Source organism: Notolabrus celidotus, chromosome 4 (genome assembly GCF_009762535.1).
Source record: "Notolabrus celidotus isolate fNotCel1 chromosome 4, fNotCel1.pri, whole genome shotgun sequence".
Classification (NCBI taxonomy): Eukaryota; Metazoa; Chordata; class Actinopteri; order Labriformes; family Labridae; genus Notolabrus; species Notolabrus celidotus.
Window position 1 is genome coordinate 418,551 of NC_048275.1, and position 12,824 is coordinate 431,374.

Below are 12,824 nucleotides of genomic sequence, written 5' to 3' on the forward strand. Positions count from 1 at the left end.
ACATCAATACAAAACTTTACACACTGGATATTTTATTTAATCGATAGGATACTTATTAATTATTTTTAAAATATGAATTATTATTTTAATAGTAGAGCTTTAAATCTGATTAGAAACTTATCTTAATATTTTTATATCTTATAATCTGGAAATATATATTTCTTTAACTCTCTGAGGATCAGGACAATATCTGGGAACTGTCTTAAGTTCAGGATAATACCAAGCAGGATTTTCTTCATACAAAAATATTATTATTATTATTATTATTATTATTATTATTATTTAACACAATAATAATAATAATAACAACTATTAATATTATTAATAAATTGTATGATTTAAATTGGTAATACAATAATAACAATGATAATAATAATAATAATAATAATAATAATACTAATAATAATAATAATAATAATAATAATGTTAATATTATTATTTTTTCTATTTGTATTATTATTGTTTATAATGTGCTCAGATCTTTCTGTATATATCTCCTTAAAGCAGATCAATGAATGTGATCTTATTTAGAACCTCTTCTTCTCTGTGTGATTATTGAAGTTTAGTATTTTCATGATATATCTCTGGTTTTGATAAATGCATTAAACATTAAACTCTTTATTTATCATCAGTTTTCTGCCAGATTAAAATCTCCACCTATTCCAACATGTGAACCGTTCCCTGGTTCCTCCCTGGGTTCCTCCAGTACTCACACACCTCCCTCTGTGGTGTTGCTCTGGATCCACGTGGTGACCGGAGAGGCTCCCACCTCATTGCTGCAGGAAACACTCATGTTGTACCACGTCATGGCCTGCAGCCCGGGGACCTCGCTCTGGAAAGGAGGAACCGTGGCGTTGACGAAGCGAGTGGTCATCACCTCACCTTTCCTCCGACTCACCATCTTGACCTTAGACGGGGAGAAAGACCACGTGAGGATCTGAGGAGACTCTGTCAGAGATGGTCTAGCTCAAAATGATACCTAGACTTCAGTGCAGAAAGACACGAGGACCCTTCTGACACTCACTCTTCACAGACGGGATGCTTTGCAGTGTTTTTGTTTTAACTTTGCTTGTTAAATTAAAGGAATCCAAACTTTAACACAAGTTTATCAAGGAAACAGCTTAAGATAACTTCTGTAGGAGGAACACTAACAGCAGCTCGGCTCCTGTGTCTGACAAAGTTTACTGAAGGAACCTTTGCTGCTTTATATTATATCTGTACACTGAGAGTGATGTAAATACTCCTACTATGAGCATGCACACCTGGCCAATAATGCTGATTCTGCTTTGTGTTTATTTGCAGTGACTGCTAGTTTGCTAAGAGAAGACTCTAACATCTGTGGCCTGTTAAATTCTGATACTGGTTATCTCTAAGTTAGAGGACAGACATGCTCCTGCAGATCTGAGGCTTACCCTGATGAGACATTTACTCAGAGGAGAGAAACCATCATTTCCAGGAGTCCAGCTCAACAGCAGCTTATTGGACTGCCTCTCCACCACGGTGACATCGGACACAGGACCAGGGAGAACTTTAAGACACCATGAAACACACGTTAGCTCCTGCACACTGAGGCATCTGGTCAACAGGCTGAGCTTGAAGAACTCCAGGAATGTGTTCCAGCCCCTCGAGGCCAGTCTTACCTTTAATGTTGATATTCGCCTCTCTGGACGTCGTGACTCCCTTGGAGTTGTATGCTTCACAGCTGAACTGAGTGTACTTGTCCACACCTGCAGTGGACACATTGAGAGAGACAACATTGCATTTTAAGAACGTGAAAAGAAGCAATCCTCGAGGTCAGGATGGGGCGGTTATCAGACATGTTTGGACCTCAGCTCAGGTCTTATCTTATTTCACTTCTGGGGAAAATATCTCAGGGTAAGAATGTGGGCAGAAGAGCGATGTCAGCTCAGAGAGACGAAGCAGAAAGGAGAGTGAATCAAGACAAACAGAGAAGAGGAGTCACTCCTTCATCATACCTCTAAAGTTCACACACAGCAGCGTCTCATGCAGAAACCAAACTTCAGCAGTGTGATGTACTGTGGCAACAATCCTTCAGCCCGGACTCTTTTCCTCCTCACACAATTCCTGTCTTTCAACACGCAGCTTGAATCTGAGCGGGACAGCTGCTGAATAATGTCCCTTTGTGTTCTGTTCTCCAGTCCGTCTCTCTCTCTCAGAAACCCTTCAACAAAGCTCATCACAGGACAGACGACTGGAAACAAACTCTGGATGCTTTGTTTACATTCTGCAGAATATCTCAGCCTCATATGTTTACCTTCCTCTCAGAGTGAAGAGCGTTTCACTTTCACACTTAGCTTTGGTAGGATTGTTTGCACAAAGTCAGAACCTTACTGATTGAGTCAGAAACATCAGAAACATTTCAAGCTGACTTTGAATCACTGCACAGTAAATCTGAAGTTCAGACCCTGAGAGGAATGTGCAGACAGACGTCAGCTCATCTCCAGACAGGCGGTGTAAACGTCACCACCACATGTCTCTTTTCAGCAAACACAGCGTCCGGGCAGAGTGGGCACGGAGCAGGTTTGACTGTGCTTCAAATGAAACAGTGATTCTTATATAACTCCACCAAAGGGCAAAGGGACAAACAGAGAGAGTCACAGTTTTATCTCTGTATTTACTCACCTACTGAACGCACTGAGAGAAAACTCTCTGCTCAGACACACTCAAAGAAAAATCAATGAGCATGACAGAGATCAGGGTTCAGACGAGTGGAAGTTTACAGGTGAACACTTTATGTTGCAGCTGTTTATCCTAAGTCATTATAATAATATTATACCTGCAATTTAATCAAGATTTACACCTACAAACATCCTTAAAAAAATACATAAGGTCGGTCACAGAAAAAAGGAAAATGTTCATGAACCGTATCCTCAAATCTGATCAAAGTCTGGTTCTACATTTCTGTAGTTTCTGAACTCTTTGTGGCTTTAGTCTGGTGAAAACACAACCAGGAACATATCATCCAATGCAGCCAAGTTTCCATGCTTGAAAAGTATTACAATAACCCAAAAAACCATCACCATGTACATCTTCTCTAGAGTAATTCATTATTTTTATTGTATGGGTAATAAGGTTAGAGCTAACACAGCCTCGAGCAGGGGTTCCCAAACTCCTCAGCTCAACACCTCTTAATGAAGCGGCTCTGATTGACAAAGTGCAGCTGAGACTAAGTGGACTTGTTTCTGTGACGGGACATACAATAAAGGCAAGGTGAGTATATTATAATACATCATTCATAAAAAGAGCAACTCAAAGAGCTTCACAGAGTTCAAAGAAAACAGAAACACATTTTATAAATACTTCAATTTCATCATCTCATTCAGTTCAGACGAGGTTTGTTTTGTGCCATTTCTATTTAATCAGCTGTCTCTCTCTCTGTACTTCTATAACTTTACATACATACTAAATCATGTTGGGTTTGTTTTTAAATTTGAAGGATTATTATCAATAATCAGCCCCCCCCCCCCCTCGCTGCTCTGAAGTCCAGAACTTTCTTACTGTCCCGCCGGACAAATGATCTTGTCTTAAACAAAATGAACCTTTAACTAATCATTCATAAAATTAAATAAAGTTAAATTAAATTGAATGAATAAAATCAAAGTATCAAAGTCTGTGAAAGTTTTCTTGTTCATTAATAAAATACTTCAAATAATTAAATTCTGAAGAGATCTAAATAAACCATGACGGTTAACAGAAAAGATTCAAACCCTGACCCTCTTCATCTGCCTCCTGCCAAACCACTGAACAGGTACATATGAATCAAACCACACCTATGAGCCCATTACAGGAAATGAAGTCAGAGCCATAAAAGGAAATGATAAATAATCAACACATTATGGATCCAACAACCTTAAAATAGAGGTACCAGAGACAGGCGACCCACACTGTCCTTTAATGAGTTACACATTCCTCACAGCCGAACAAGCTGAATATTATTTTATAGTAAAACGAAAGTAATCAAGTTCTCTGTGTGCATCGTGTCAGACTGTCCTGGAGCTTCATATGTTTCATTAAACTGGTCTGCAGGAAACCAGCAGCCTTCCTCTGAGCTGCTGTAACTTCACCTGCTGCCTCTGATGCTCTCATCTATCCGTCCTCATCACCTCAGGAGTCATGGCAACCACAAACAGCAGGAAACTGATGACACATTATTATTTAGCATGGTTTATTTAAAGTTTAACTCCTATCTGTGTTTATGTTTTTATCATTGAATCATGAACACATGAGCATGAGAGGGTCCAGTCCCCGCCCCCCCTTCAGGAAGCAGCGGCCTCGATGACGGGAGGAAACAACGTGCATATTGTTTGGTTGTATTGGTGTTGATTGTGGGTAAACAATGACTGTTGGCCAAATACTATGCTAATACACAACAACAAAGAAGTGGGTTTATTCTGCTGGAGTGGTTTCATACATGGATCCTCTGCACAGTGTCTGCAGTGAGCATCAGTTTCAGGTCCCAGATATGAATCTGCCTCAGTCTCTTCTCACCATAAAGATATGAATCCTATAAAGATATATTTTAAGGAAATGAAAACAGGTCATGCACTTGCATTTCTTCTTTCACTGTGGTTGAAGAGTGTATGAAAACAAAAAGCAGCAGCAGTGAAGAAAAGATGGTTTGGCCTCTGGAGTGGAAAGATCAGAAATTACAGGGAGGAGAGTCGTCCCGCTCTCTGGGCCGTCTGAGAGTTTCCATTTTTACATTCTGGCAGTAAATATAGACCCTGAAAAATCTTGGTCAGGGTTCAACCAAGTACAAATGTGTCTTCACCGTTCACCACATTTAGAAAATCAGTATCCTTTGTGCTGAAAACAAGATCAGCAGCACCACCCTGAGTTTCTGTACCCTGACTCAGGTTTATAACAGCTCCCCATAACACAAATAATATCCTCATCATCTTCTCTGTCACTGAAAGGAGGTTTAAAGCCCTGATTTCAAAGGGAAAGTGCTTGTTTATCACTCTCTGCAAGCCAAACAACAATCATTGACCACCTCACAAACAGCAGCACAATGCTACAATGAGATCTAAGCCACGGTGGGAAAAAGGCTCTCCACTGAAAGTATGCATGAGGTGACGTGCAGCAGAGTGGGTTCAACTCTGTTGTGCCAATATTTGGTCCTGCACAGAGCTCTGGTAAAGTCTGCAGCCTGCCAGCCTCTGTGTGCAGCCCCTCCCTGCTGGGTATAGTGGGCCGTCCCGTTGAATGAGGCCTTTGTCCCCAGAGCCAACCCCCGAACAGACTCCCTGTGCAGCCCCCCCGTCCCCCGTCCCCTCTCAGCGCAGGCCCTTGCACATGCTGGACCAAAGCACAGCTCTGAACCTTTAACCCCTCCGCTTCGGGCTGTGTCTCCACAGCAGCAGGAGAGTTTAGCCTGCGGTGAGCTGGAAATGAAGGGTTTGAGTACACAGAGCAGGAAGGTTAGGCGTCTAATAACAAATGTTTTCTCCTCTGGAGCAGGGGAGGCCGTAAAGTCTGAAGACTGTGTGACAGTCCTCTGTTTCTCTGTGTTGAATTCTACAGAATACTAAAAATCCACTTCTATCTTTGGCTTCTGCAAACACCATCAGCCTCCATTTAGATTTGACTTTAATGCAGACTGATGTTGAGAGCAGTCATGATAAGATTAGTTTAGTTCATTCACACACATCATCACAAATATACATCTATATACAGCTGTGCTCATAAGTTTACATGCCCTGGCAGAATGTATGGTTTCTTGTAGTTTCTGTCTTTATCATATAAAAAGAGTAAACACAGTTGTTTGATAAAAATGTTGCTTCACCCAACCACTAACCATGAGTGAAAAGATACTTGTCTCTTATCATTCAGTTTACCTGGAACCCCTCATCCAGGTCTACTGCCCTTCTCGCCCGCTACGCTCAGCCTCTGAGAAGCGCCTAGTGCTTCCAGCACACAAGGCCTCAAAATCAAAACCACTAGCTGGACTCTTCTCCTCTGTTGTCCCTAAATGATGGAATGAATTGTCCAACTCCATTCGATCTGCAGAGTCCCTCTCTACTTTCCAAAGACAGCTGAAGACCCAGCTCTTTAGGAAGCACTATGCACTTAGCTAGACTGTTCTCCACTGTTGTCCCCAGCGGCAGATCATGTCTTCCAGCTACAGTTGACTCTCACTGTCCTGCTCTACTCTGGGACTCTGTGTTCAGGTCTGGAGTGACCCAGCACTTGGTACTTTGGTCATTATTGTGGTGATGTTAATTGTTGATGATGATAATGGAAGGTCTTAAATGGTTTGGTTGCTTCATTGTAGATGTTCCTTATTTACTTTGTGCATTGTCTTTACACTGCTTGGCAGTACCTGAACCCAAATGGACTTGAAGCTCTTTGTTCCTCTGATCTTGTTTCCTCTTGTCTAGATCTTTGCTTGTGTTGTTCTTGTTCTCGTATGTACGTCGCTTTGGAGAAAAGCGTCTGATTGCTTGAGGCTGACTCAGGAAGTACAAGAGGCCACATACACACCCATTCAAAGAGCTGATCTTTACAGCAGAAATAAACATGTTTACAGCCTGGATCAAAAGATGAGGGTAGTCTGGATAGATCATTTCTGGATCGGGACACACTGTGAGGGGGGGATTTAGATTATGAGTCTTCCAATGAGAGGCTCAGCTGACTTGATTAACAGGCGGGAACACTGTAGCTGTTGGAGAGGAGGCTCAAAGCCCCGCCTCTTTAAGTCACACTCGCTCAACAGCAGTTATGTTGACTTCAGCATTTCCAATATGGCCGCCGCTGATCAGCCTCAAACAGCTCTTCAGGAACAGACGGGTGACGTCACGGAGACCACATCCATCATTTAAAGTCTATGGTCTCCCCCTCACTCTCTGCTCCTCATATTTCCTGTCTCTCTTCAGCTGTCCTTTCAATAAAGCTGAAAATGCCCCAAAATATAACTTTAAGAAATAACAATCAATGATCTGTCCTGTGAGCTCAGAGGTGAATATTAGAGGCTTCTCTTATTCCTGGATGTTGTCAGACTGACTGTGTTCAGGCTTTATCGTCTCTCTGCAGATTGAACTATCTAACACTCCTCCATCTCCATCTCCCCTCAGCATACAGGCATATTTACTCTTCCATCACCTGTTGCATACCTTCATTACAAAGCTAGCAGAGCGGTGTCACAGTGAAACTGTGAGCAGGCGTGAATGACCGCTGTTAAACCTTTCAGAGAGTGCCGCAGGACGCCGTGCTGACACCGACCACCGTTACACATCTCTCTGCAGGAAGTAGAGCAGAGATGCTGAGGCAGCACAGACCAGGCAGAATAGAAACCAAAGACTAACAACTCCACACTGTTCCACCATTATCAGAGTCAGTTCATCTGTGTGAGGTAATGTTTCCTCGTTCAACCACAGCAGGAAGTACGTTGGCTTAATTATCTGGAGTTTGTGTCTTAATGTCAGTACACCACTTTAACAAGCCAGGAGCTCTCTGACTGAAACATGTCTCTGTGCATCACTCAAACAAACTCACAGGAAAAGCTTCCAACACTTTCAGAGAGTCTTTTAAATGAAACCTTTTTATAAGAGGAAAATTAACTCCCAGCTCCTTTAACACATTTCACTCTGAGAAAAGAACAAAGTGTGAATCCTACGTAGACATGAGAAGCCACAAAGCACATCTGCAGTTCCTCTTTAAAGTGTGTCCTTCACTTCTGCTGATTCATTTAAAGCCTATTTATTGGATGTGTCAGAATTACACTTGTCTTTAAACGTCTCCAAACAGACAACAGGTGGGAAGAATTAAAGCTGTTAAAGAGAGTCACTTTGAAACTTAAACTCTGTGTGAGAGAGAGAAAGATGGAGAGGAGAAGAGAGAGAGAGAGAGAGATGGAGGAAGGGATGGACATGTCCTACCTGAGATGGAGTAGCTGCTGGGAGAGTTGTGAAAGTCACTATCAGGTAATCCATCACGAAGCCAGCGGATCTGGACCGGGTCCGGGGGTCCTACAGCGTCACACGAGAGCGTGAACGGCGTGTTCCTCGTCACGTTCATGTCCTCCGGTTGGGCCAGAAACGTGGGTAGACCTGCAGACCAACGGGGGACAAGTGAAAGTTCATACAAGAGAAGCCAACATGCAGATACTACAAACTGCAGTTCCTATAGCGGCCACTTGAGGCTGATCCCAAAAGCAAGACGACCCCCACAGAGGCCCATATTAAAATGCTACTGTAACATTGGTTTTTGTAGCTCGTTCCAACACTCATCATAACTTTCAGAGGTTCAGGTTTTATCAGACGTCCTTCTTTAAAGAAATGTTAACCTGAAAGTTTTGAGTTGCAAGAATCCTGCACATTGTGCTAGACCTTCATCGGGTGAAACATCTAGCACTGAAACGTTCCCATTAAACTTTGTATTTGAAGTTGGACAGTGTGCAGGATTCTTGCCTCTCCTCTCCTCACCACTCTCCTCTCTTTTGAAGTTGATGTGTGAAGCCTTTTTATTTTTGACCCTGAAGTTTTAAAAATGATGAGTTAGCTGCTTTGTGTTGGTGGGATCTGCTGTTTGACATCATAGCTGACACACCTCTCTTCAGTGAGTTCAACTCTTTTTATATTCCCTGTTAGTTAGCACTGATGCTCTGGTGTCTGTCTGTGCTCACTGTGCCTGGGTTGTTACCCCACAGTGTTTGTTAGACATTGATCCATACGACATAAGCAACATGTAGAAGTCAGGATTGTTGATTTCTTGTCCTGACAGAGAAGTCAGCATGCTGCTCATGCTTCAGCTGCTCTCCAACTTGAGATGTGCACAAGAGAGAAGTAAGTTGGTTCTGTACTATAAGTTATCTGAGCATCTTAAGTCTGATAAATGGACGACTCTGGTCCGCTACTATCAAAACTAGAAGCTGATTTTGTGGGGACGACAAAGGTAAGGTATCTAATTCATCAGCTACAGAGTCAGTGTTGATCACTTAGCATCCTTCCTCCTCTCCAGCTCCACGTTCTAGTCCAAACGTGGTCTTTTCTAGCTCCAAAGACACAACATGCAGAACTGGAGTCTTCAAAAAGGTCCCAGACAAACCAATGGGTGACACCACCCGTCTACATCCATTACTCTGTGGTTGAAACTCACCTTCCACTTCCAGGGTGATGGGTAGAGACTCCACCAGTCTGGTGCTGACGCTCAGTCTGCAGCAGTACTCCCCAGCGTCTCCTCTCTGCACGCGGTTAATGCTGAAACACAGTCAAACATTTGGATCAATGCATGATCCACCTGTCACTAAACATGTCCCCTGCATGTGTCACATACTTGACGGTGGAGAGGAGAGTCGTGACCCCGTCTGTGGTGGTCTGCAGCTCGTTGATCACCACCTGCATGTTAGCTGCCAGGTCCAGACCGTTCTTCACCCAGACGATGGTGGGCTCCAGCCTGGCATCGGGGATGTCGATGGAGCAGTTGAACTTGACCTCATGCCCCTCCGACAGCTGGATGGTGCCCACAGTGGGCTTGAAGTGGAGCCGCCTGAGCTGATCTGGAGTCAGATAAATCCTGGAGATGTGAGCCGGTATCACAAGAGGCTCAGAGGTCCTGGTGGAGCGATGGATCTGGCGTCTTGGATGCTGAGCTGTTTACAGAGAGAGAGAGATTTTAGGTTGTGTTGAATTGAATGATGTAACATAAGCAGCTAATGAATGAAACACACACAACAGATCATGTTTAATCACCATGAAATACCATAATCTACCTGAATGATTGGGCCTGACATAACAAGCATTAAATATCTGACAGAGAAACACCACAAAGCTGCTCCAAGCTCAAACATCTGTCTGCAATAATAATAATAATAATAATAATAATGAGAGTCATAATAATAATAATAATAATAATAATAATAATAATAATAATATATTTTTATTAAAACATCATAAAAACAAACAAACAAACAAACTGAAAGTAATTAATAAAAAGTAGTGAAGTGCTCAGAGTCCAGTTAGAGTGAATATGCCCGTTTGAACAGGTGAGTTCTGAGTTGGGATTTGAATGATGTTATGGAGTCTGACTGTCTTATGTGTGGAGGGAGGGAGTTCCAGAGTCTGGCAATCAAATATAATTTCACATATTACCAAATGTGAGCATCATAATCTTTCAAAAGACCAAACTTTGAACTTAAGTTATACTTTTAAACCCTTTAACTTCCTGTGAAACTGCAGACAGCCTGAGATTCTGAGCAAACAGAGAAGTTGTAGTATCAGAAATAAGATCAGATCTGACTTTATTGATAAATAAATAAGAATAAAACTACTTCAGTGATTTTGATTAAATCTGTGAATCTGAATTCCTTACAGAGAACAACAGAGGCCACAAATAAAAGCTGTGTCTCCTCTGTGAGACTGAACTCTGACTCTCAGTGTTTTTACTGTCCCCATTCCACAGCCGTGGAAACCACACTTTATGACTGCCATTAAAACACGCTGCAGTGATCCACGCTGCGTGTCCTCTCCCTCCACTCGAGCTCTTCAGATCAGGGTTTAAATATATTCCACTTTAAGAGGAAGAATAAAGCTGCTCTGTTTTACTGAGAGGAGATCCACTTTGGTGTAAAGTCCAGGAGAACACAAAGTTTCCACTCACCGCTGCCTGGACTCCCCAGGAGGATCAGCAGGGTCGCTGCAGAGAGAAAAACTCCAAACCAGCCTGGACTTAAGTTCTTCTCCATGACCAGGTCCAGGTCTGCCTTCTGCCCCACGACAGCCTGAGAATACAAGAGTCCACGATGCGTTTCTAAGCGGATTGTGCGGGATCGACAGTGACCCACATCACCCTGCACTGAGTCTCAGACCCGGACTGTGAGGGGAGGTGGACCCGAGCTCAGACTCAGCTGAACACAAGTTTACTTTTCCCCACGTCACACGAGGATCCCACGGAGGCGGGCCTGGATGGAAGAGCTCTGAAATACTACAGAATACTACAGAATACTACAGAGTACTACAGGATACTACAGAATACTACAGAATACTACAGAGTACTACAGAATACTACAGGATACTACAGGATACTACAGAGTCCTACAGGATACTACAGAGTACTACAGAGTACTACAGAGTACTACAGAGTACTACAGGATACTACAGAATACTACAGAGTACTACAGGATACTACAGAGTACTACAGAGTACTACAGGATACTACAGAATACTACAGAGTACTACAGAGTACTACAGGATACTACAGAGTACTACAGAGTACTACAGAGTACTACAGGATACTACAGAATACTACAGACAACTAAACACAGCAGGACAGGGTCTGAAGAGTCCTGCAGACACTAACTATCTGAGTCCAGACTCATTCATGATTAAAGTGTATTAATTGTCTCTCTGTCTCAGCCCGTCTCTTCTCCACTCAGAAAACTGAGTCTATACTTCTGTTGCAGAATTTAAATCAAATGCATGGGACCACAAAACAAAATGAAAACCACAGAGGCTCTCTTAACATTTTTAAATAAATAATCCAGATTATCTGTGAAGAAAAACAAACACAAACACTGCTGAAGTTTGGTTATCTTCACAACTGCACCACCACGTGGTCAACCAGGGATACAACACACTGGAACCAGGAGGAGAGAGCTCCTCTCTCCTGTTAGCTTCTCTACACTCACTCCTTCCTCTGACCTACAGAGCTCTGAATGATCAGATACCTTCATACCTTAAAGAACTCATAGTGCCCTGTTACCCCTGGTATCGTACCTAAAGTCTCTAAAAGTAGTATGGGAGGTAGAGCCTTCAGTTACCAGGCCCCTCTCCTTTGGAATCATGTACCAGTCAGGGTCCGGGAGGCAGACCCCCTCTCTACTTTTAAGAGTAGGCTTCAAACTTTCCTTTTTGATAAAGCTTATAGTTAGAGCTGGATCAGGCTTGGACCAGGTCTTAGTTATGCTGCTATAGGCTTAGACTGACACACTGGGATCCTGTCTTTCCCTCTCTCTCCTCTCTCTGCCTGTCTCTCACTTTAACTCTTCCTGTCCCATTAAAGTTACTAACCATAGACCTTTCTGGAGTCCCTGAGCTCCCTTGTCTCGTAGGTCCTCTGGATCTCTGCTGTAGATTCCTTTTTGGGATCTGTTATTCATCCTTTTTTCTTTCTTTCTTTCTTTCTTTCTTTCTTTCTTTCTTTCTTTCTTTCTTTCTTTCTTTCTTTCTTTCTTTCTCTTCTTCTTTTCTTCTTTTTTTCTTTCCTTTTTCCTTTCATTCCTTCTTACCTGCTGTCCTTTCTTTCATTCTTTCACACTTTCGTTCTATCTCTCATTCATTCCTTCCTTCTTTCTTTCTTTCTTTCTTTCTTTCTTTCTTTCTTTCTTTCTTTCCATGTTTCGTCATCCTTTATGTCTCCTTTTCTTATCCCGTCCTTTCCTTCTATCCTTTCCTTCCCCATTTCTTCTCCTCTTTTTCTTTCTTCTGGTCTCCCTCTCTTCTCTCTTTCCTTAGACCTTTCTGGAGTCCCTGAGCTCCCTTGTCTCGTAGGTTCCTCTGGATCTCTGCTGCTGTGGACGTGCTGTATACCTCCACTAGATGGCGACAAGACTACAGATAAGTTTAGAAATAACAGTTTAGTACTTCAGATTTGAAAACAGGGTCAGGGAATGTTCTTATAACTGTGATACTAAGTGACAGGGCCGTCTATAAGGGAGGCCTCAATAATTAAAAACATACACAGTTTGAAAAACACAATTCAGATGTGGGATGGTTACAATAGTTTCTGGGTGTGAATCATAAACGACTTTTATTTATTTTACTTTTCTGTAATATGTGTACATATACATGTGCTTATGTGCTTAATTA

General features: G+C 42.3%; 1 protein-coding gene across 1 annotated transcript in view; it reads right to left on the minus strand.

Moving 5' to 3' along the window:
- mertka (c-mer proto-oncogene tyrosine kinase a) overlaps window positions 1-10,909 on the minus strand; it is a 31,640-nt gene extending 20,731 nt beyond the window's left edge. The window contains exons 1-7 of the mRNA XM_034682411.1: window positions 10,618-10,909; window positions 9,295-9,610; window positions 9,118-9,218; window positions 7,899-8,069; window positions 1,641-1,727; window positions 1,413-1,528; window positions 718-907 (exon numbers count right to left, since the gene is read on the minus strand). Coding sequence (XP_034538302.1) covers window positions 718-907; window positions 1,413-1,528; window positions 1,641-1,727; window positions 7,899-8,069; window positions 9,118-9,218; window positions 9,295-9,610; window positions 10,618-10,702 — 1,066 coding nt within the window. The 5' untranslated portion in view covers window positions 10,703-10,909. The remainder of the gene's footprint in view (window positions 1-717; window positions 908-1,412; window positions 1,529-1,640; window positions 1,728-7,898; window positions 8,070-9,117; window positions 9,219-9,294; window positions 9,611-10,617) is intronic.
- Window positions 10,910-12,824: the final 1,915 nt, after the last annotated feature.